The 26394-nt window shown below is 39.7% G+C and overlaps 1 protein-coding gene across 2 annotated transcripts in view; it reads right to left on the bottom strand.

The window, feature by feature from the left end:
• Oxr1 (oxidation resistance 1) overlaps nt 1-26394 on the bottom strand; it is a 317223-nt gene that overhangs the window by 186471 nt on the left and 104358 nt on the right. The window contains exon 2 of one of the 2 annotated variants that reach the window (XM_059247534.1): nt 10459-10655. In XM_059247534.1, coding sequence (XP_059103517.1) covers nt 10459-10655 — 197 coding nt within the window. Of the gene's footprint in view, nt 1-10458; nt 10656-26394 lie in introns of those variants that run through there. The other variant, XM_059247536.1, reaches the window with a different exon arrangement.

Raw genomic sequence — 26394 nt, forward strand, 5'->3', positions numbered from 1 at the left:
CTATTACCAGGGAAATCAGGGTCCCCTCTTTGGTTCTGTAATCTCACTAATAATAGAGTTTAGAAATGGCTGGAGAAGGAAGCTTAAGGACTGTTTTATTAGAGATTCAGAGAACAGGTAATGGGAGTCAACAAGCAGCTGTATAGCACACAAGTCACTGTGTGATGGAAGGGAGTTCACTCTAGAGAAACACAGAGAGAAAGCCCAGAGTGTCCAGGGAAACATGCCTAGATGTTAGCCAAAAGAAAAGGGAGATAGAAAGAAGAAAAAGAAAAAGAATTCAGAAGAGTAGGCAGGACATGATGATTCAGGTTTAAAACTCTGCCAGGGGCTGGACTTCGGGTGGAGTTTCTGGGAAGGAAAAGCATATTACCCCATTTAGGAAATAGTTACTCCTCCCACTTCATTAATACGGTTTTAGGTAAATCTGCCTTCCCTAGGGATGGTCTCTGGGCCAGATGATTGACAAACACAGCTGGGTTAACTCTGAGGGAGCAAACACTAGTGTGTAATATTCTAATCTTCAGAGCAGATAGGAATATCCTAACCTTACCCAAGGCCAGAGGTAGATTCTATTCTGACCAGAAAGAAAGCTTTTCCGTAATAGATCCCTGTGGATCCCTGGTATACATTCTCAGCGTCTTCCCAGGCTACTTTACTGCCTCAACACAGACACACATTGACTTAAGCGCTCCTAAACCTCTATTGAGCCTCAGGTCTGTGTGTTCTATAAATAAACAACAATAACAACAAAACAATGCTAAGAGCCATTACAACATGAAGTTCCACCAGCTTAAAAACTTGACCTGTGTACTTTTACACATGAATACTCTCTGAAATTTATGAAAAGCTCAGATCCTTTCTGGGAACTCTGGCTTCCATGGATGACAAATAACTTCAGTCATGAAAATTTCCTTTAACATTCCTGTGACCTATAAAACACAAGAAGTCATCAAACCATCAGAACCAACTTCAACTCAAAACGAAGTCATTTTTCTCAGCAACATAATTTAATTGGAACACTCTCAGAGCAGTTATCTGTTTTAGTTTCTGTGCTCCGGGACAGTGACCTGTCTGCCAAGATGGTTCCGCTGACTACATCACGGGGACTTCGAGCCCTTCCATGAAGAATCTTCTTGCCTGGAGACAAAAGTTCCAGTTCACTGGTGACCTATTTTTAGTCTGCAGTATGTATCACCCCCAGCAACATAAATGTTTTTCTTTCTTTTTTTTTTTTTTAAAAAAACCTCCTGTTACAGTATTTTCTTATTAGAGTTGATCTTTAATGTTCTTATAATTAAAATGTCTGGCTTCAAAATCAGAAGCATACCCAAGAATGGGATGTTATGTTTAAATGTCTGAAATACTGCAATTAAAAAGCAGATAAATATGTGCCTTGATGTTCTTCTTTTAGGGTTTCCAAGCTAGTTATTACTGCTTTAATTTTGCCAACCACTGAGAAGAACTCCCAGGAGCCCCTAATTCTGCAGTCTCTTTTCTGAGTATAAACTGGTTAGGGAGAGTGAGTTACATATGTGCATTTGACTGTCCTTCGTTATGTTGGGACTGTTGAAGGTATTCTAACCTGAAGGCAGGGAAGAGAACAAGATTTGAGACTTTACACTTTCATAAATTGTTTAAATCCAAAACAGGATATTTTAGGGATCATTTCCTGACTTAACAGTTGGCAAATGGGGCAGAAGAAAAGAAATAAGCATTATAAAATATCATCTACTCAATCAGTAAGTCATGACTTCTCAAATACCATCTCATTTTTAACACGAATGATGAAGGCAAAGAAAGAGGGAGGAGCAGAAGAAAAGAAAAGCAGAAGGAGTGAAATGGAGAGGGAGATAAACATTCATGTGTATATGTTTGTGTATATGCTGGTTTATAATATCGTGGGTACACATGCACAGATTTTTGTGGGGGCCAGAGGTTAACCTCAGATACCATTCCCCAGAAGCCATTTGCCTTGTTTTGTTTTGTTCTGGTTTGGTTTTTTGAGACAGAGTCTTTTTGTTACCCAGAGCTTAACAATTTGGATAGATTGGCTGGGTGGTGACCCCCGCCCCCAGGACCCTCGGTCTTTGCTTCCCCAGCACTGGAGTTACACCTTACTTTGCTTTTCACATGGGTGTTGGAGAGCTGAGGTCCTTATGTGTGCAGCACAGTAATCACTTTATAAACTGAGCCACCTCCCTAGCCTGCTAGTGTTGTTTTTAATGTATCTGTTTGAACGTCAGTGGTCAGGACCAGCACTTGAGAAACTACCCAATGCATCTCTGTCAATTATACAATTTTATTTTTATTTTTGAGACAAGAGCTTCATCTGAAAACATGTCAAAAGTGGGCTGTTTACCACTGGACAGTCTACCCAGATTCTTCCCTCATACTGCACACACTTCTATGATCATGAATAAGCTATTCAACTCTTAAGGATGTAACCCTGGAGAATGCCACAGAATATAGTGGAGCTGGTATAGTTTATTTCCCTTGTAGAAGGATCATAGTCATTGAGTGCATCAAAAGAATAGTTGTTTGATGCTTCACATACTGACAATGTCTGTTAAATTCTTCAAACCTGCTCAAGTTAATCAGCCCTGCAGAAAGTGCAGTCAGATACATGTAAAGTTTAGGCTAAATCCTCAAAGTTGTTTGGAAGCTAAAAGAGGAGAGGATAGTAGACTGCTAGCTGGAGGAATTAAACAGAAGGCCCACAACACATATAACATGATGGCATTTTGGAGATACGATACTAGAAAGGACTTTTCGTGTCTGGGTTGCAGGACTGAGATCTGTAGTGAAGGTGCAAAGCGGATAGAGCCCGGACATGAAAATTCTGTAGAGTTATCAACCTCATCTCGTTAGGAATGAGAAACACTACAAGACTTTCAACAGGGGAAAAGGGGACAAAATCCACCTAGATCAAAATAGGAAGCTTGTTTCATGAGGTCAGGGCCCTGGCATCTCCATTGTGCTACACCCTTAGTGCATGTGACAAGTTCACTAGCATTCATGAGGGCAGGGTCATGGCACCTCCATGATGCTACACCTGTAATGCATGTGTCAAGTTCACAAGCATTTATTTAGAATGTGTAAGTTCTAGGCACTATTATAAGCATATCATACAGAATACTTCATTTTTACCTCAAAACAACCCTTTCCGCCGTATCAGATTTATTTCCTTTTCTAATTGAAGACACTGAGCTTTGAGATCCTAACTACCCTATGTATTGTCATTTAGCTAGGGGGAGTGAGGAGCTCAAACTTAAACACGGATTTGGGAGGTCGAATTTCTCTTCACTAATTTGACTACTTTTGTGAGCAGAAAAACAAAACAAAACAAAGAAATAAAACCCGCTAAAGGGCCACATTCAGCTGTCAACTGATCAACTCACCTTGATGTTTGCTAATCTTGTTGCCTTTCTACAGAGGCAAGGTGACATCTATACTGCTCTAAACAGACAACAACTATGTTTGGAGAAAAAAACCTCTGTATCACATGCTGGAATCTGTTATATTCTTTCCCTGAAAACAATACTGGGAGCTTGTAGGTCCTTTAATTGATATTCAATCTTTTTTTTTTCATGCTGCAAGTGTATTAATTCCATTAATCTTTTTTTATAAATTAATTCTATTGAAAAGAAAATAAAAGAACAACTGTTAGAAAAATCCATTATTAATACACCCAGTGCCCAGTAATTGAAACAAGCCTAAGTGATTTCTCAATGAGAGCTGAGAGATAATGCATCTGCTAAATTGTTCATAACAATTACATAATATTTAAACACTTTTATGAATAACCTATCACTTTTCTCCACTAACCTGCCTTATTGTTTTTAAAACAACTATCGTGCCTTGCCTATGTGTTAAGATCTGATCCTAGCTTCACTGCTCGTCTGCCTTGCTAGAATAAGAGCACATGGCAGTGAGTGAATTTGGCCTTGTTTACTTGTATATTCCCAACCCTTTGGTTATGGCTCAGTATACCAGGCATTCAGTAAATTCTTAATGAATTAATAAATGAATTGATTCATAAGTGAATAGACATAAATAGAAAGCTTTGAGCTTTATATGGATTCCCCAGATAAACCTAGAATTCATTTCTTTTACTATACCTGGAAAGGCTGAATGCACACAACATTGATTGGTCATAGGTGGTATCGAACCAGGATAAGGTGTTAGAGCGAGATGAACTAACAAGACAATGGCTGATCCATGGGAAGAAACAGATGATGGGTGGGAGGCTGCCTGTCCTACATGGCAAGGTGAAGCTGGGAGACAGGTTCTCAGAGGAAGATGCCCAACTCCAACATGTGTCAGCCAAGGGGTCTCCTAGCTGGGCACAGGAGCTGGGGTCTATTGTTTGTTTTTGCCCCCACCCCCCCACTCTGTGAGGTTGCAGGTAGTATCCTCACAGCATAAGCAGTAGTAGAGGATTGTGCTCCCCTGGTTATTTATATGGGTCTAAAGCTGGCATCATCTCATACAGGCCTGTCTGAGGCAGGAGTCCTTGTCTTTTAATGCCATATACTTCCCAAGCTCTTCATGAAGCAGTATTATTAACAGATTACCACTGCTTCCTCTCTAAGAGGAAGAGGAAGAGTCACACAGAAACCTTTTCCTACCTCCCCTGGTGTCCCCCAACATTGACTTAGCCCTCAAAGATGTGCCGTGCCCTCTCTTCTCATAGGGACTGAGGCCTGGTATAGAGGCAGATATGGCAAAACAAGAAGGTAAGAGCAACTGGTAATCATGGCTGCCAAAAGGGTGAGTGGTGGTGGAGGGGGTTGTTTGTAAAGAATCTCGGCATGTCTTTGCAAGCAGATGTGATTTCTCCATCTTCACTGCTTCCCAGCTCTCTAAGCCAGTCTCCCCCTCTGTCCGCTTCTGCCCACTTACTAGTTCATTCTTCCTCAGCAGACCTTGAAGGGATTCCTGCACACTACTCTCCACTGTGCCTGAAACCAGCCCCTCCTTTCCCACACCCACAGACGACCACAGTGACACGGGAGCAAGCAGGGCTGGTTCTTGCTTTTGCTCCATTCTGGGAAGCGTCTCTCCTGCAGCTTCCACACACCAGGTACCGATGGGGAGCCATCAGGGCTGCGTCTCCCTGGCTGACTGACAGCAGACCTGTCCATCCAGGAGCTGCCCTGCTTCCTGACTGTGACTTAATATTCCAAGCGTGGAAAAGGTACTAGCCCTTTAAAGCAGTGTCCACAGAAGCTGGTAATAATGTATGAGTTCTAGCTCTCCATCCCCAAGGAACAAAATACATCACAGAGTTATCTGAGCCCTAGAGGGAATGATAATTCATTTTTGGATTTGGTATGCATAGCTCTCTTCACTACCTTTATGCCAAATCTGAAAATATTTCAGAAGTCTGTACATATAATTCTCTGAATAGAGAGTAGTAGGAAGAATGGAGAATTACAACTGAGCCTACAGTTTGTTTCACATTCTTTACGTGGAGGCTATGGTTTCAGAGGATGCAAGTGTTAAATATAAACTGGTAACCTTTGGTAAATTGTGGAATATTCCTTAATACTGTGTGAAGATGTGTCACTGTGATCGGTTTAATTAAAAAGCTAACCATCCAATAGCTAGGCAGGAGGTATGGCAGGGACTTCTAGACAGAGAGAGCTCTGGGAAGAGGAAGGCAGAGTCATCTGCAGATGCAGAGAGAGAGCAAGGCATGCAGGAGGAGGGGTAAAAGACATGATTCACATGGCAACACACAGATAAATGGAAATGGGTGAATTTCAGTTATAAGAGCTGGTGGAACAGGCATATGCTATAGGCCGAGCTTTCATAATTAATAGTGAGTTTCTGTGTCATTTTATTGTGAGCTGCTGGCCCAAAGAAAAACCTACAGTATACTGTTGAACACAAAATTTGAAACAGGAAAAAATTCTCCTCTTTCTTCATGTGTTTATCCATCAAAGCTAATCCACTAAGGTAATGCTTTTCTTATTATTCTAGTTCTAATGACCAATTCTATTTTTGAAAAAGAATAGATTTAAGCATTGGAGATTTTCTAAGGAGTCCAGTGATTTTTTTTTCTCCTAAATGTTGAGACACAAATAGGTCATTAACAGATTATGAAATCAATTCAATGAGCTGTGATAATATTTAAAAAACAAAATGGAGTGGAATAAAAACATCAAAAAGGATATCAAAGGAAGTATTGTCAGGGAATTTTGCTTGAGCTGTGTTGGTATTTCAGTGTGTATTCACTAGAGATGAGTAAAATTTGTCAGACAGGTGGGTCTCCAGATCCCCATCCCCCTGGAATCCCACCTGCATGGTGCTTAGCACTGTGACTGTGATAACTTAGTCTCTTTATAGTGAGGTTATGGAACATAGGTAGGCTTGACTGATTTCATGTGTCCTTTAAGAACAGAGAACATTCTGGATTGGCCGTGTAAGAGGAAGTCAGGGGTTCCAGAGAATCAGACACCAAATGACCTGATTAGAGACAGGACGGTTTACATGGCAAAGGAGGCAAGTGGCTTCTCGGATCCAAGAGGGTGCCCTGACTGGCAACCAGCAAGGAAAGTGGGACCAGAGCACTACAGTTGCATGGATTTGAATCCCACCATCAGGAAAGCTCTTAAAGGCACCTCTTTCCCTAATCAAAACCATGCGAGCCTTCAACCTAGCCAACATGCTTATTTCAGCCTAGCCATACCCTGAACAAAACCCAGCTGTGCCATGTGGACTTAACTCCTAAACCCCAAGCTAAAAATGCAGAGACCCTCCTTTTGTTGAACTCAGATGAAAAAGTCAAATCATGTGTTCAGGATTACCCTTGGTGACAAAGGCCGACAGAAAAAGCTCTTGCATGAGACACAGTACTGAGCTAGTGACTTCTTTGTACTTTTTTTAAAAGTTCAAATGAAGATTCAGGTGTTTCATATAGACAGAGGGTAACTTTCTCCCTACTTATTTTAAGTAAGTGAATTTTAATTATACCTATTCAAAGAATGATTATCCCATAAAAAGCGAGTTTACCAATTTTTGATACAATGTTACTTTTAATGAACGTCTTTTATTAGGACTAATTAAGACATAAGGCAGGCCAGGTCCACAGAGGACATATTCTATTTCTTAAGGTTCTCGCCGTAGGACATGGATGCTACACAGAAGCTTGTGAAGGATGACTGAGGTCAAAAATAAATTTCTAGAGGAGTTACTTCCACCTCTCGTTAACCTAAAGAGGCTTTTCAAATAGTTCTAGCTCTTGTGGAAGGAAGAGTCTAGTTTGACTTAAATACAGTGACTGTAACATTTGTGGAGTACCACAGATCAACATGGTTGTAATACTGCAATGTACCACCAGAGGGATCCCTGGGATTTTCAGTTGTGCAAACCCGAATTGAGAGACTGAAGGACATCTTCCAAATCGGCTGGTGTACAGGTTGATTGGTGTAGTTTCTTTCCATGAGATTACTTAGGACACCTCCTAAACTATCACTGCACTGTGTCATCCATAGAAATCTCTTGTCCACCACTGTGAAGACTGGTTGTCTCCCTGTCCAGTGACAAATTTAACTCTTAAGTGCTAAAATATCAAGTGAATTTTGTTTACAGAGGCTGTCATCTATGCTCGTGGCTTCTTTCACTTCCTTTAGACACTATTCCTCATCTGTAAAGACAGAGTTTTTCTGAGGATCACTTGAGACAGGACATAGGAGCTTAATTTATTCTGGAATATGAAATTATTAATACATGGTGCTATAGCTATTCGTGGTGGACAACAACTAGAATTGACTAAAACCCAAGTGGCTAGGTACGCCTATGAGAGATTTTTCTTGATGGAATCATTAGAGATGGGAAGACCCATCCTAAATCTTGATTTTTTGAGGTAGGAAGATCCACCTTAAATCTGGCCACACCTCCTGGTGGCAGCCTATATAAAGAGCATGGAAGAAGGAAACTTCGTTATTTGCCTGCCTACTTGCCCTCACTCATGCTGGCAAGTCCATTCTTCACTGGCATGAGAGCCTACTTCTTTGGGATTCTGGAGTATACTGAAGAGCAGCTGAAATACCCAGACTTGTAGACTGAACAACTTCTGGATTCCTAGACTTTCTGTCAGTAAGACAGCCCCTGTTGGACTAGCTGGACCATAGCTGTAAGCCACTCTAGTAAATCCCCTTTAAATATATATTCATGCTTTCTGTTCTGTTCCTGTAGAGAATCGTAGTACACATGGAATTTTAAAATGCTGTTACTTTGTATTAACGGTATTTTTATGAAGGGATACTGAAATAGACTTGTTTTACCAAAAGAACTTTCAATTACATAGTTGATACATTTTAGCCTAAAAAAATGTTTTGAGGGCCAAATTAGAAGAGGTAATACAGGCACAGTAAATTTAAGTATTCACACAAACCCTTTAATGCAGTAAGTACACATCATTAATACTGATAATAAGTCAAACTGTTGCAAATTCTTTTATCAAAATGTGCTATGAGGCTGTGGAGATGGCTGGGGTGTGTGTGGCATGTCTGCAGTGCAAGCATGGGGGTTCAGATCCCCAGCACTTCACAAAAACCAGATGTGGCAGCACAGGCCTGTAACACCAGTGCCTAGTGGGGTAGAGATAAGCAGGTCCTAGGGAATTGCTGACCAGCCAGTCTTGCTGAGATCCTGTTGCAAAAAGTGAACAATAAAGAAAGATACTTGATGTCAACCTATGGATTCCCATGTACACACACACACACACACACACACACACACACACACGTAAATGCACCCAATACACACACGCACAAGCATGTACATACACAAGTAAGTGTACCCAATAAACATGTACAAAAACAGGCCGGCACAAGAAATAATCCACAAATTATTTTCTGCATTTAAATTCAACTTTTAGGCTTCTGTTTTTCATAGTCTCGGCTTTTTATTCACTATGGTTAAGCCGGTTAGTACCTCTCCCTCATTGTCTTATTTAGAAGGAATGTTGAGTTTTATTTCCTGAGGGCAAAATACTCACGCTTGTGAATCACTTCCTCAATCAGAAAAGTGTAGAAGGCTGATGTGTGAGGAAGGGCAGGGGGCAAGGATCCTGGGAAAGAGGCGGTGACAGAAGACTTATGGGCCCTTGGGGTTGATTGATTTTTTTGAACTATGCTAACGTAAGTTTTGAAAGTAGAACTATGCACCTGTCAGCACTGTCACACATCAGTCAGGAGTATCTGATGATAGATACCCACAAGAACACCGTGTTTGCTCACTGTTAAAAAAAAACAGGCCTTGGAAACCTTAATCAGAACAGAGCGGGAAGACAGGAAGACAACATGAAGTGGGAGCCAGGTGAAACAGCACCCAGCATCTCAAGCCCACATTTCAAGGCAAGCTTGAAGGAAGCAATAACTGAAGGGAAACCAGAACTCGCCCTGGGTGTTAGAACTAGAAACCTACTTTCCTGGTTGTAATGTATAGCTATAATGTCCGAAATACCTGAGAAAAATATTATCATCTTAGGGCAAACACTTCATACTGGGGTTGTGGGGTTGCAGATGCCAGAAATATTCAACGTCTTTAATAGCCTTTGGATGAACTGGAGCCCCAGTTCCTGCTATGCGGACTCAATAATGACCACATTCTTCCAAATGGAGGACTGAATAGCCACTTCCTACGTTATCTCTCCAACTTATCATCACCTGCCATGAAGCATGTATGAAACTTTCGTCTCAAATATACCTGAAATGCTGACAACGGTTACTGTTGAAAAATCATTTGCTCAAAGACTTGCTGGAAATACAGGTCTACAAAAGTTTTCAGCTCAACTTACTTAATCCCGTCATGTGACACTCTCCAGTGAAATTCAAAATTACTGGATACTATTCTGTTCAGGGACAGTGGAGCATACCACCCACAAGACCTTGTTCATGGCCTACTACTTTCTGATGTGATGATTCCTGAACTCCATCTCTCCAAAGTTTGCAGTGTAAGAAGTCCAAACAGTCCTCCAGTGTAACTTGTTATTCCCCACAACACAGGAACTTCCTCCCTTCTTAATGGCTCAGCTCTAGGCTGTCTCCAGCCACTGATTTTACAACCTGACAGAACCGGGCCAGAGACTTAGAAGCCCAAAGGGGAAATGAAAGGCACAAAAGCAAACTGTAAGAACAGTGTGGGCTGAGGACCGCTAAAATGAAAATAGTAACACATAAAGTAAAACGTTGAAACAAGATACTTATTCTTCTTCTGTTCGGATATAGATGGCCACTGAGCTCATTTTCTTACCTAACTTTGCTAAAGGTCTTAGGAGTTTTCCATCTTCTACTCTCGTTTAGATCATATAAGAAAATGTCCACACAAGCCATCAGAAAGGCACACGATCACGCAATGAGGCATCATTTAACGATGCAGATCCTGTATCCGTCGAGTGTCCAAATGACGCTAGCTCACTTACTAAAGAGCGTGCGCTCCACTCACCGATGGTGTAGAACCTCTTCAGCTCACTCTTCCTGGGAGGGTGCTTCGGGGTGTTTGCTGAGTTGTTCTCCTCTTCTTCGATGATGGGAGTCTTGGGTGCCGGGGCCTTGCTGGCTTGGGGTGCTTGCTTCCCTGCACCCCCCAAAGGGTTGAACCCTGGAGCAGTAATATCCACGGACTGGGACTTTTTCTTCAACCTGTGGAAGAAGAACATCATACACGGTGAGTACTGACTCAAGATTGACGGCTGCATGTTTATCGCCATCATGACCTTTTATTTTTAGCAGCAGAGTTACATTTGGCCTTAATTTAGAACCTGATCTATTTAGCAGTTAGAAAGCTTCCCTCTAACATTTTAAAAATAATTTAGTTAAACAGGTTTTAAATTAATTGGAAAAAAACTTCTGCCTAACCATTTAGAAAGGCTCATTAAGAAGTATCAAAACATAATGTGATGTAGGGCTTCTATTATTTTAGCAATAGCAAACCAACATGTAATAGCCAGATGAAAGTAATGCATTTGATTCAGTACTGACAGCCACACTCAGAACTGGAATGTCAGAAGCTAAGGCAGAAGGATCCTAAGATTAAGGCCAGTTTGGAGTAAGTAGCAAGACACTGCCTTACACCTGCATTTGATCAATTGCAGTTACGTCTAAAAGGAGTGCCCTAGTAAAATTTTGTTAAAATAAGTAATTGCAACTCAGCAAAATATAATGAAATGATTATATTTAATCATTTATATTAATCCCCTTTTTTCTTTCTTCACGTTTCTGGTGTGTGTGTGTGTGTGTGTGTGTGTGTGTGTGTGCGTGCGCACAGGTGTGTGTTGGTACATATATGCCCATGTGCAACTTTAAGGCAGGCTGACATCAGTATCTTCTTGATTGTCTTCTGCTTCATTTACGGGGACAGGACGTCCTGTTTAACACAGAGCCCATAGGCTCAGCTGTTCACTTTTTCCAACTTGCCCCGGGGTTCCCCTGCTCCTGCCTTCCATGTTTTGGAATTCCAGGCCAGTCTCCATCCCCCATTTGGATTTTATGAGAGTTTTGAGATCTGTACTCTGGTCCTCATACTTGCATGATGAGGGCATTATCCATTGACCCATCTCAACTCTTAACTATTAGTGGTTTTTAGCTTAATCTACAACAGCATGTTAATGATAAAAATTATACCATACACATCATTTCTTCATATGCCCAGAACAATAAACATTTGCCTCACTTCTACATTTTCAAGAGGAGACAAGGCTTAATGTGAAAAGTCAAAGGCTATCACAAAATAGTTTTTGCACTCATGTACATTTTGGGGTTGTAAAGATTACTGGCAAATGATGAATTAAATTCAAACATTCAAATATTTTAAGCTACACAGCTAATATGATTAGGACTTAAGCCCAGTTTATGACTGGGCCTTGGTATTTCTGAAAGCAAATGTGCCATTTTAAAAAATACTTAGTTCCCTATAGGAAGTCTGGCAGTTGCCCTCACTATTTATGGTTATCACACTTAAAAACTTGTAATTTCAAAAAAGTCATCATTTATTTAGGGTTTCCAGAACCCTGGCTTCTACTTAATGCCCCACTTTCAGACCCTGCTCAGCACTGGGGATCTAGCTTAAAGGTAGCTTCATACCACATAGCAAAAGGGCTTATTCATAATTTGCCATCAGTAAGCATCTACTGAATTCAATGTACTAAAACAAAACATCTTAAAGAGGAATGTGTTCATTAATGAAAGCTGCATAATAAATTTCAGTCAGTTCATGATCACTGATAGGATTATTACTTCATTTTCATATCACCTGTGTTCTTTTAATATGCATGAAAATACTTTACCCAACTCAGTGACAAATATACATGTTCAACATCATTATTCCTGGGACATACAGAATGAAACCATATTGCGTTCAGAACACAGTCAGGACAGTGGCTAAAATGTAAAATCCTTGGAACCATGGAGATGAGGAGTAACTGGAAGTCTCATGCCTCAGTGAGAGGACATTTGGTCAAGATCACATTGGAAAAAATGTCTGTCCATGTCTCAGAATCTAGAGAATCTCAGGTACTGAAGACTCACTAAGAGAAATGGATACTTCAGTCAAAGAAAATGTTCAATGTAAATAAATAAATAAATTTCTGGCACAAAATATCCAGGAAATCTGAGACACTATGAAAAGACCAAATCTAAGAATAATAGGAATAGAGGAAAGAAAAGAAACTCCCAGATTTCTTCAAAGGCACAGAAAATATTTTCAACAAAGTCATAGAAGAAAATTTCCCTAAACTAAATAAGATACTTATCAAAGTATAAGAAGCATAGAGAACACCAAATAGACTAGACCAAAAAAGAACTTCCCCTCAGCACATAATAATTAAAGCACTAAATGTACAGAACAAGAAGAATATTAAAAGCTACAAGGGAAAAAGACCAAGTAATATATTTAGGCAAACCCATTAGAATAACACCTGACTTCTCAGTGGAGACTATAAAAACCTTTTTCTCTGCACTTAATGGAACTTTCTACAAAACTGACCACATACTCAGATACAAAGCAAGTCTGAACAGATACAAGAAAATTGAAATAACTCCCTGCATTCTACCAGACCACCACAGATTAAAGCTGAATATCAACAACAACAGAAAAAATAGAAACCTTACAAACACATGGAGACTGATCAACTCTCTACTGAATAGCATATGGAGGAAGACAGAAATAAAGGAAATAAAGACTTTTGACAAGTGGATGAAAATAAATACACAATGTACCCAAATTTATGGGACACAATGAAGGTGGTTCTAGAATGCAAGATCATAGCACCAAGTGCTAACATACAAAAATGAAAGAGATCTCATATTAGTAACTTAATAGCACACCTGAAGTCTCTAGAAAAACAAAGAATAGACATAAAGAAATAATCAGAAACTAATAAAATAGAAATAAACAAACAAACAAAAACCATCAATGAAACAAAAAGTCAGTTCATGGAGAAAATAAATATAATCAAAAACCCTTATCCAAATTAACTGTAAGGCAAACAGAGAATAGGCAAATTAACAAAATCAGAAATGAAAAGGGGATATAGCAATAGACGCCAAGGAAATGCAAAGAATCACAAAGAAATACTTTAAAAACCTATACTCTATCAAATTGGAAAATCTGAAAGAAATTGATAATTTTCTCAATAGGCACAACTCACAAAAGTTGAGTCAAGATCAGGTAATCAACTTAAACAGACTTAAAGCCCTTAGTGAAATAGAAGAGATCATTAAAAGCTCCCAACCAAAAAAGACCAGGGCCAGATGGTTTTAGCACAGAGTTTGACTAGACTTTCAAAGAGGAGTTAATGCCAATATTCCTCAAATTATTCCAAAACTAGAAACAGGAACATTTCCTAATACATTTCACAAGGCCACAATCACAGTGATAACCAAACCACAGGACCTGTATGGGTCAGCCCCATGTCATCTACATTTGGCTTCCAATTTAGCATTTTTATGGGATTTCCAAGTGTCCAAACAAGTGAGTCTCTGATTCTTGTGCTTTCTCCTGCTCTCTTTTCCTTCTGTTGGTTTGTCTTGTCCAACTTTGATGTGACAGTGTTTATTCCATCTTTATATTTTGTTATATATTTAAAAAAAACATGTTGCCCAATCCAACATAAATCTAAAATTATAAAGCAAAATTTTGCAATTTAAATATTGGTTTTCTTTAATACTGCTATTTTGTGATATACTATGAAAAAGTAGGTCTTCATGAAATCTGGGAGTTCAAATAACTGGCATATTTTATTGCAGGAGTAAATGAAGAATAAATTAGGAAATGGTTAACCTAAAGAGCAACTCCTCCCTCCAGTTCTGGAGATGGCACCCAGGGGCATCAGGTGTTGCTCAAAGGACACTTCCTTTTTCTAAGGGAGCTGGAGAAAGGTGCTAGAGGAGACTATTCCTCAGTCCTCACATATAGGAAACATTGTGTAAGAGAAAATGATGGGGACTGGACTGAGATGTGAATCTGGTTGACATCTCCCAGGAGGACTGGAAAGGACCAAAGTGGTTATTACCCACAATTGATTCCAACATGAAGCTCCCAAAGGAATACAGATTTTATTGCTAAACAAACAAAAACAAAATAACAAAACCAGGCAAAACTATGTATAATATTAACAGTATGAACAGGGTCATTGTTGAGTTATTACATTGACGTTGACATGACGTCATTGGTAAGTCTTTTAGTAATGCTTTTCTTCATGAGTGTATTAACTTTTTGAAAACTTAATATTGTCTTGATTTTTGTCTCTTTCAGAGTACATGTTATAATCCATTAAATAAAATCCATGAGAAGTTAAATGAGTTTTACCCTCCTCATTTTAGTGACTTATTGGCTAATGCCACAAAAGAAGTTAGAGTAAAAGTGATTAGAATGAAATTCTTGGTCTTCCAGACTCTCCCAAACTGAGAAAGCACAGGGGAATTGGCAAGGAAGGATGCTCTCCATAGGAAAGATGGCTAATTTCCATGAGCTGGAATGGGTTTCTCATTCCTTTCTTGAAAGGCTACTCTAGCGCTTCCATCTGGGCATCAGGGACATGCAATGAACAGAAAACACCTAACACCATGGTGCATTTATTCCTATAAAGGGAGACTAGTAACAAGTAAGCACACAAACCAATATATAACAATTTTAGTGATGTGTTATCTTATAAAGTTCTAAGTACCATAGTTGGGGAGGGTCTATCTTACTGAAAAAAAATTCCTTTTAAAATTCTGGGAATGAGCAGAGGCTGCAATGCTACAGTCTCAAAGGCCAAAGGAAGAAGAAAACAACACTAGCATTTCCCTGCTTTCTCTGCCCCCTTAATAAACATCTTCCCACCTGAGACTTGAAGGGTGATGAGTTTTGTTGCTACTGTTGACATCTAGAGCATCACTAGTAGATTTTTTGGCTTTCTTAAGAAAAGCCTTTGCACATTCTTAGAAAGCAGAACTGTGTGGGTAATTCAATTACTCCCTAAGAGTTCTAAAATCGACTATTATCGTTGACAAGGAAACTTGCTAAATGCTACCTTCAACTTCCAAATTCCACAAGGGGAGAAGTCTGTCTAAAATATAAACAATGCTCTTAATTAAATGTGTTAAATAATTGTAAATATAGCATAATGGAATATGTAGGTGTGTGTGAGAGACAAAATACCCTATGATAGTAAAACATTACAAATGATACAAAAATAATCTCTTAATAGGCACCAAAAAGATCTTTGTTTAATGAACTTTGCATTTCAAAACAATAAAAAAAAGAGTGTCCATAACTTGAATGGAGAATAGGAATGGTGTAAAGAAATCATCCTAGTTGGATTGGCTCTCCCAAACAGATGGCCTGTATTTCACAATCTTTACTTTCTCTTGTTCTTCCACTTGTGAACAGAAAGGAACTAAGCTTCTCCTTTCCTCGGGCATTCTGATACACAAGTTTAACCTAGTACTAATGTCCAATAGTTCTCTCAGACTTGTTTTCTCATTACAAACTGGAGATAAAACATGGAGGAAATCAGGATCTTCTATGGTAGTACCTAGCCTAGTACCCATACAGGAAGCACCCACTCTTGGAAGTTCTAGTCTTCATACGATCAGGTAGAAGGATGATATAATTTTTCCTGCAGAATTCCCAAGATCCTTTGATGTTACATAATTTTAGGTCAGCATTAAACCTGTAGGAGGCACACTGCATTTAGTAGGAGGTTGTGTGCATTCTGGAAGGCAGATTCCACAGGAGTAGAGGACAATAAGTGATCTAGAAGGGGTCCCTTGCTTGGTGCACAGTATGACACGTCTATGATATTCCCCATATAATTCAGCAAACAAACACATCAGCTGGTTCATTTGTGTGAGTTTATATGTTTTATTTGTGGAGGCAGAAGCCAAGTCTGTAAATCAGAACCAGAGAAGGGGTCCAGCGACACAAGGAAGGAAGGAGAAGGAAGAAGGTAAAAGGAACTATACGGAGGGCTTTAATTCTTTTTTTCTCTGTATGAATGAGGTTCAAGAGCATTTCAGATAACAATCAGAAAAGGTTCAACATGTTGAGGATGAAATAAGAGGTCACAGAAACTATAACAAATAAACTGGTAGAAAACCCACAATTTAAAAAGTCATCAGCAAAATTCTAGTCTTGAATCATTTATGTATAATTTCTCAGAACCACTGGAAATAATTGACAAAGTTTCATTCACCTTTTGAGGTAAATACATAAATCTTTTGGTTTTAATGGGCATCTGAAAGCCAGAGATTGGGGCAGTAGTGACGGAGTCTGACTATATTGCCTATATCAGAGAAAACCACCCAACTGTCTGCTTAATTCTATTCAAGAGATTTCAACATGAAGAAGCTCTCCTCATGAGCAGCCCTTTCTTCTATCACTTCTCATATTGGTTGGGACTCACCTCTTTGCTTTCCTCTCACAATATGAGATTTCCACCTTCTGACCTTCTATAATCTTCCAATCAAGTGTGAGCAAGCCATGGTTTTGATCTCCCCTTATCTATCATGTTTTGCATCTTTCAGTAGTCTCGTTATCCCTATTGTCTAAATACTGCATGCTATTACTCTGCCCTAAGTATAATATTTTCATTTATCTTGAGTTCTTAACTGGAATTATCTTTCCATCAAGGAGTGTTCTAATTATGTCTGCATTATGATTAATTGAGTATGTTCCTGAGTTCTGTACCTAAGTGGAAAACCAAAACAAAACATATCTACTGTTCACTTACTATAGTCCTTGGATGTTAGTGGTAGTAGCAACAACAGTTGATCAAATATACAATAGGACAATGGGAATATTCCAATTGCTTGAGGAATTCATGAGGATATAACATTAGCACACATTATAGTTTGAAGATGAAATGTCTCTAACAGGCTCAGAGATTTGAACATTTGGACAACAGGTGGTGGTGGCACTATTTGGGGAAACTGTGGGTCCTTTGGGAGGGCGGGCTATATCACAAAAGAATGTTGCTAGGGTCAGGCCTTCAAAGGGAAATCTACTTCTGGTTCTAACCCAAGGTCTCCACTACCTGATTGATCTGAGACGTGAGCCTCATTGATCTGAACTGTGAGGACATGAGGAGCTATCTATTGTCTCAGACTCCTGGAACTAAAGGTGGAGCCACACCAGCTACCCTGTCGTCCCTGTCACGGTGGACTGCATCACCTGTAACAGGGAACACAATCAACCTTTCCTCCTTTAAGTTGCATGTGTCAGGTTATTTTGTCACAGTGATGAGAAAAGCAACTATAACAATATACAGAAGCCACATTTCCATATGTTAGACTGTGCACCTTGCCATAACAGTATAGGGATAAGACTACAGACACAGAGACACCTCCTGGAACTACAGCCCTAACCTCACATGAACTAGCTACTTAGACTTGGGAACATTTTCAACATCTTCTTCTTTCAGTTTTCTCATTTCTTAATTAATACTAACGTGAACATTTTATGTGAGGATTAAAATGACATTTGGTAAAAAAATGTTAGAAGAATAGTTGTCATATATTAAGTGTCATATAAGTTTTTGCTTTAAATAAAAGCAAATATGAACAGTCATTGACCATTTATAGTGTATGTACAAGGCTATAATGTCATGTATTACACATTTTATTGATCACAAACAATTACGAGAAAGGCATCATATTTCCTATATGCAGAAGGGTCAACTGAGATTATCACATAGTGATGAGGCTACAAATTAGGAAAGCTGGAAACCAACCAGGACGTTGAGAACTAAATGTCACATGTAGAATGAAAAGATAGAGATAAGATCCTGAGAGAAGACTTGAGCAAGGGATGTCTTAGCTAGATAATGGCATGCATAATGTGAGGTGACTTTAGATAAGAAAGCCATTGTGGCCGGGTGGTGGTGGCGCACGCCTTTAATCCTAGCACTCTAGAGGCAGAGCCAGGTGGATCTCTGTGAGTTCGAGGCCAGCCTGGTCTACCAAGTGAGTTCCAGGAAAGGCGCAAAGCTACACAGAGAAACCCTGTCTCAAAAATAACAAAAACAAAACAAAACAAAAAAAGAAAAGAAAAGAAAAAGAAAAGAAAGCCATTGTGAGTGTAAGAGATGAGAAATTTTTGAAAGCAGGTGATAAAGCTCCTAACTAATGGAATTCGCTGTGCTGTGAGGAGCTACTCAAATTCACATGGTGCCCATGTATTTCTTGTATAATAGTCAAACACGAGCCTGTATGTACCTGGATAACTGTGTATTCTAAAGGCTCAACCCTTACAGTCCTTTCAGTAGTTTCCAGCATGCCCTCTGTGGCTTGCACATCTCATTACTGCTGGAGAAGCTCTCTGTCCCCTAGCTTCCTAAAAGAGCTAATGTAAGGGTATTATTTAAAGTAGTAGAGCTGCTGAGAATGCAAGTTTTCCAACTTGGAGAGTGTGGTTTCTGCAAGAGTCTCAGCTCACTAAAAAAGAGCTGTGGGAGCAAATGCCTAAAAAAAAATTCACATTGCAAAATTAAGGGTTTTGGTTACCCATCCTATACTGAAAAGTATAGGATGAAAAGTCAGCAGCTATAAACAAAATCAGAAGAAGACAAAAAGTAAACACGCATACTCAGTTCATCTCCAGAAGAAAAGGCAGATTGGAAATATATGGATTAAAAAGCAAGGAAACTATTTCTTGGGGCAAATAAAATGCCAATCCTGGCTTACTCTATGATTGCAGTAGCCATCTTATTCTTTCAGTTGTATTGGAAATGATAATTTTCATTTATACTTCCACACCAATGCAAAATGCTTAAATAAAAGTATCCTTTGGGAATGCAAATTAGAGTTGGAATAGTTAACAGGATGTCAGAACTAGATAGTTTGTTACCATAAAACGTCAGTCTGACCTTGTAGCCATTCCAAGAAATTTATGCTTTGTCATACATACACAGACATTCGCATAGCAGGAAATTTAACAACTAAACTACAGGTGAAACAATATGTAGGAATGGTCTGCTAGACATTCTAGCATAAACAAGAAAATTCCTTGTTAAATACGATTACTTTCAACTTTGAAAGCAGGTCACTATAAATACGGGAATAGTATAGAAAAATGCCGAATCCACTGCAGGTGTGTCTATAATGTTATAGTAATACTAGAAATTCAATTCTTAATCAATTCTCCCTCCCCAGAGTTCAATAAAGTGTTCCCATTTCTTACTAAACTTCCCTGATAAAGGCACCAGGCTCTCTAAGTTTGCCAGCTGGTTTGTTAATACATCAACCCTGGCAACAGCTCAGGGAAAGGAGGGGAATGAAAAGACCTTTCTGCTGCTCTGCGGTAACTCCTCCCCAGCAGCCCCATTTGATTACTACATTCAGAGAGATTCTACATGTCACACATGTAGGGACTCCTCATCATCTTATTTCCGGGACCCAGCATAGTGCCTGGCTCACAGTAGGTGCTTAGTAAATAAACAGTTGGATGGGTTTCACCACAGAAAGATTCAACTACAAATTACGCAAGAATGTAAGCATGAACGTAGAACATACAAATCAACTCAAAGTAAGACTTTGGATTATTTTTAGCTGATCTAATGATTAATTTAGTGAAACTATCTAACTAAGCCTTCTTCCCAAACTTCATGAGAATGGGAAGTTATTTCACCTACCTACTATTATTATAAATTCAGCCAACATCATCTCAACTCTATCCACAGAGTCCACAGTTAACTTTCTATGTTAACACCAACACTCAGAAAGTTTCAGTGCTAGAACTGTGCAGTGTAAAGAGCAAGAACTCTGGAAGCAAAGTGATGGGTTCAAATTCAGGATGTACTTCTTTTAATAACCAATTAATAAAATATTTTAAGTGTATTATTAGAAAAATATATATCCTTGGGGTAGCCATTAAAAATTTTGAACATTATTTTTGATATAAATTTTGAAACATTAAATTAGTATTAGTAAAATTTTTGAGTTTCTCCTTCCATGCATTTTCTGATTATGCCATTATATTGAAAGCATTCACTTTTAAATTACACAAATATCCAATTTATTTTGGTTTTTGCCTTGGAACTTCAGAGCCTTTCAGCTGGAGAAGCTTGAAAGTGGAAAGACATTATGTAAATCCAAAGATTAGGGCTTGGGGGATTTTGAAGTCAAATCTTTAAAGTCTTCTATAATAACTCTAAGAGCTGAAATTTAATTTCATTACCTTTGATGAAATGATTTGTAACATATGATTGCTACATCGATTGCATTCTGTTTACTCATTTAAGGAAGAAGAAATCAGAACACATGAGACTATTTTAAGACTTTAGGCACTTATCCAACACTGCTGATTAAAAGCATGTATTTTTAACAGGGCCTATTACAACGATTCTGGATAAAACACATGGGCTAGCACAGTAAAGGGAAGCTTTGCTTATGCAGAGCATAAGGCAACTCTAAACTTAATCAATATAGGCTGCTGAGTAGTGATAACTTACGCCAAACATGGAAGTTCACAGACAAATTGACCACAAAGACGAAAAGCTCTCTTAATTTCTCAGAGGCACAAGAAACAGGAACAAGAAAGAACAGAAAAATGTAAGGGTTTCACTTAAACATTAATTTAGGAATTGAAAAGAAAACATCTTTCTTGTTTATCTAGTATCTCATAACCTCTTTAAATTAAATCATCCTATCGATGGATACAGAACAATTATAAATTACCTTAAATGTTTTAAAATGAAAATGACATTTTTAAATTTTCTTTAAGTATCAGTTTTTATTATAGGTTACATAATTGATTGAAATGATTTTTTTTTTAAACTGGTGGGGGTGTAGCGCAATGGCAGAGCATTTGACCAGTCTGCATGAGGTTCTAGATTCAATCTCTAGGAGTGGCAAAAGACAAAAAGAGGAACTTCTTTAGAAAACAAATGGTCATACTGGGGTTGAGTAGACTGTTGCTCTGGTAATGTTCTTGATTCGAATGGACAAGAACTTGAGTTTGATGGCCAGAATTCACATTAAAAAAAGAAAAGGTCAGACATGGGTGCATGCTTGTAATTTCAGTATTGGGGAAGCAGAGACAAGCAGATCCCTGTAGTTCTCTGGCCAGCAAGCCTAGCTGGACAGAGGATCCAAACCCTAGGCCAGTAAGAGACTGTCTCAAAGGATAGTGGAGCTAGCAAGATGGCCCAGGGTAAAAGTGCTTACTGAGTTTGATTCCTGGAACCTGAGGAGAAGGACCAGATATGGTGGCTCATGTCTGTAATCCTAACTCCTGCACCCCTATGGTGAGATGTAAGTTAGAGATAGGAGAATCAGCTGGATGTTACCTTACAGGGCAAAGGGGCAGAAACAAGAGAGACCCTGCCTCAAAATCAAGGTAGAAGGGATGAGCAGACTTCTGAAATGTTGTCGATTGTCTTCCACATGTGTACCGTGGCTCACATGTACCTGCATTTATATGCACACTCACACACACACACACACACACACACACACACACACACACACACACACTCAATGCATAAATAAAAATAAATCTTTTGAAAAGGTATGGTCTATTTGTTACCTGACTCATTATTGTGATAAAATACATTAAGATTGGGTAAGATCATGGTTGAATACATACATAATAAACAGGTTAAAGATAGACTACATTATTATGCATGTGTTGGGTGGTAGGTATTGTGCTAACAAGCATTTTACTCTACAGTTCCCAGGCCTCATGGTTCTAGGTAGTTAAGTCACAACAGAAGGAAAAAAAGGTCAAGCAGAGGTTGAATACAGAGAAACTAAATATTATATATACACTAACAGATGCAAAAGAAAAAGGGAGCAACGCAAAATACATATTCACACACACATGATTACATAAATGTTCCACACAATTCCCACATCACTCTTTAAAAGCACAGCACCTTCAGGTCACTATCATGAAAGAGACGAAACAAAATCTGGTTATTGTAGCTTGGAGGCTTTGAACCTGCAGATTGCACTGGCTCAGCTGTGACTATCCAGGGTCAGGGACAGAACGGTATCTGTTGGGGTTATGTTATATGACATCTATGGCAGTGGAGGTCAGATCCCTGACTTAATCCACATGCTAGAAGCTATTTGATGCCAGGCATTATCCCATTCCCATTTCACTCTCTAGTGCCCCGCACCCCACCAGTCACATAGTAACTACCCCTAAAAGCCTGACTTACTGAAAACTAAGTAGATTCACTGGGAAGATTCAAACTGCACGGGAAGCAAAGCCTTGAAGCCCTCTCGGGAACACGTACTCGCTTTACCCTCAAGTAGTGGCACTACAGTTTCGAGGGTGCTGTTCCACGCCCGCCCCACTGTGACTACAGGAAATGCAAGGACTAGTACTCTAGATTACATAGACACGTGACACTTAGCCTGCACCTCTCTGCTCTGCCATTTGTGTGATGCTGAGAGACCTTCCTGTGGTGTTAGCCTAGCAAGGCCATCCGTCTTGGGATCTCCTCATCGTCAGCTGAGTCATCTTCACTGTTCAGGGCACCACCTTACCCAGCAAGGCTCTCCCCTAACCCAGACACCAGCTCTCGCTTTTCCTTAGGTATGTAGAAGGGACTGCTTTGGTTGGGTGAGCTATTTTATGAGTTCATTGCAGTAGCTTTTTCCAGATCAGCTCTCACACACCTGAAGTCTCCACTAGGTGAGTGAATGCAACTTGCACCAGTATCACTAAGAGAGCCCCTGCTCTACAGATGGGGCAGTGCAGCACCTCTCTGTTACTTCTAGGGGGGTTATTTCTTCCCCTTAGGCAGCTCTCTCAGACAGTATTTAAGAAGACTCTTTCTGTCATGTTCTCTCTTACAGGGTCACATCTTGCCGATGAGAAACAGGTAGCCTTTCCCTTGTAAATTTGAGAACATGCACCACACAATAGCTCTTTACAATTTGTTGTCAAATATCCCAGGCAACTACAGTAGCTATCGCCTTTCATTTCCTAGGTTTGACTAAAGCTAAAGCTTCCAGTTTGCTCTGTGCTCCCTGGCCTGTCCCAGTGAAGTTTTTCCTCATTTAGTGTAAGATGAAATTGTCCTTCACTCCCACTCTGAGGGTGGGCTAGGACAGGGTCCCTGAAACAATAGCAACCTTAAGAATCCTGTTGGATCCATAAACTTTGACATTGGCTTGGGGTGACAGTTAGCTATGGGTCATGGGATCCATTTCAGAATACCAGCTTTAGTTCCATGGGCTTCTGCCTCAGTTGTAGAAATGTGGGCAGACAAGTGCCTTCCAATTTCAGCTACAAGAGAGAAGACGGCTAACTTTACTTTTTTTGGCACAGATGTAATGCACCTTTATTAACTGATCTTAAGGCTCTCACACCTTTACTAAGAAAAGGTTGAAGGAGCCAAGGAAGATGGTGAAAGCAGGGTCAGACCTTTTTAAATTTAGGGCTATTTCAAGCTAATTGATTGATTGATTGACTGATTGATTGTGTGCACGTGTGTGTGTGTATGTGTATGTGCAAACACATGTATACCATGGTCAGAGGTTGCTATCAAGTATCCTTTACAATTGATTTCACCTTATTTTTTCGGAGACAGGGTCTCTCACTGAACCTAGAACTCCCTGATTGAGTGATCGGGCCACTCTGGTTGGCTAGTGAACTCCAGGGGTCTGCCTGTGTCTACCCACTGCCATCACTGGGGTTACAGACACATGCTGCCATACCCAGATTTTTGTGGGTACTGGTAACTCAGTAACCCATACTGCACACCAAGCACTTTATAGACTGAGCCATCTCCTCGGGCCTCTAAATTTGAATTCTTTTGTTATTCTTTTCTCTCATTTATTTCCTATAAAGTCACTGGAGGTTTAACTGAGCCCAGTGCCTTCTGAAAAGACCCGGAGTAGTCACAAGGAGAAGTAGATGGTTGTTCTAGTTCAAGAGCATAAAAGGGGATGGACTTATAAAACAAAACCATAGAAAGTTCTGTGCTTGTAGTGTCTCCCCCAAAGTCTGGGTTTGCCTTACAAGATTCTTTAATGCTCATGCTCTATTTCAGAATACCTCTCACTCAGCAGTTAGAAATCTGGCTGCAGTATTTGTGAACGGTGAGCTGTTGATCCTGGGAATAATTAGAATATGAGAAAAGTGATGTTGGAGTTAATAAAAAAAAACAAGCAAACAACAACAAAAAACAAATTCAAAAAAGCAGGGCAAGTCAGAGCAGAAGCACTGGGTTGAGATGTCACTCACTGTCTACAAGGGGTTTTGTCCAAGAAAAGCAGCTTCCTATTACAACGGGATATGAAACAAAGGGTACATCAGATGCAAACGGTGAGGTGTATCAAATATCAGAATCAAGAACAGATGTGAACTGAATAAGCTAATTTACAAAACAACCCTGAGGTCACCGTCACTGATGTTTGCGTTTTGTCATGGATTGGTGGAATCAGAGGGGCACAGGGTGCACACAGGTACCCCAGGAGGCACTGGAGAACAGTGCCAAAATTCCACAGGTGACTTTCCCTATTTGAAAGATCTTTTGTTCAGATCTGTTCATCTCATCTCTTTGTCTCTATGACTCATAGCAGAGATACAGATCTTTTGAGGCTTCTGAGCCCTAGGCTAAGGACAGGTTCTATAATTTGGGATGCTCAGTACAATGCAAAGATAAAAAGGCCCTTGTTAAAAGAACTAAGAACTAAAAACAGTGACTGCCATGCATGGAGCTCAGTGTGGAGTCCCTTCCAGCCTGTGCGTCTGACAGGTGCCACACTCCATGAAGTCACCCCTACCGGTGCTGCTTGGCAAGATCCCTTCAGTGACTTCCCAAAGCACAGCTTTTTGCTTTTTATTAGAATATACTTCTTATGAAAAATCATGGCATCACTGTCATTTTTATACACAAATATAACACTTTATTTATCTCTCCTCACCGCGACCTTTGCTTCCCCCCGCCCCCCCACTGGCTACCTTCGGTTCCCCAACTCTCTTCTCTCATGCTCACATCTTTTGGTAAAGCATATGAGAGAATGTGGGATTTGTCTTGTTGAGTCTGAAAACATAGCTTTTAAAAAATGCTATCTGTGTGCAAGAATACTGTATAAAGAAATTTCTAGAATAGTTTCCCAGATTGATTGAGTTTTTGTCGTTGGCCAGTAAATAATGGTTTTTGTTACTGGCCAGTAACTAGGCCATAACTCAACCCCAAAGTACTGAAGATTATGAATATAAACATTGCCGTAACCTTCTTGAAGTTGTAATCCCCTTACTAAGTTGACGTTCTAGTTATGTCTATATGGTTCTTCCCAGTGTTTAAGAACAATGGTCTAAGCATAGGCAATTTGATTTTAATCACCTGGAGATTTTAGAGTAATTTTTAGGTAGAATAAAGGGGATACAGTCTTGGAGTAGGAAAGAGCTGGGAGTAAGTATTTCACCCCCTCCCTTTCCACTGGGGTGGGAGGGTTTGTTGGTACCAGTATTTTACTCTGCAGACAAAGTAGAAATTTCAGAACAAAGATGATTTGGAAAGTCCTTGGAAATTTTCTCTGGCTACCACATCAGGCCAACTCACTGTCATCTCCTCTTAATTCCACTGAGGAGAGCTTCTGCTATTCTTTTCTCTCTTCAAAATCCATCCTGTATACAGAAAACATCGTTTTTAAATGTAATTGAAATCCTGTGAGTGAGTCCCTTCAAGGGCTTATGAAACCTCGCTGTGAGCAGATTCCAAGCCACTCATCACAGCCTGCTAGATCCCACATGACCCATCTCTATGTGCCTCCTCACACTGTCTGTTCTGCTGATTTATTTTCCTTTCTGCATACCAGCCTTGAATGAGCCCCAGTGTACCAGTACTGGAAAGCTGCTTCTGCTTGAAATGCATCTTCTGTAAGAGTCACAAGTCTGGCTTTTTGTTATCTAGGCCTCAGTCCAGAATGACAGTTCTTG

The sequence above is a fragment of the Peromyscus eremicus genome, chromosome 20 (assembly GCF_949786415.1).
Source record: "Peromyscus eremicus chromosome 20, PerEre_H2_v1, whole genome shotgun sequence".
Taxonomy (NCBI): Eukaryota; Metazoa; Chordata; class Mammalia; order Rodentia; family Cricetidae; genus Peromyscus; species Peromyscus eremicus.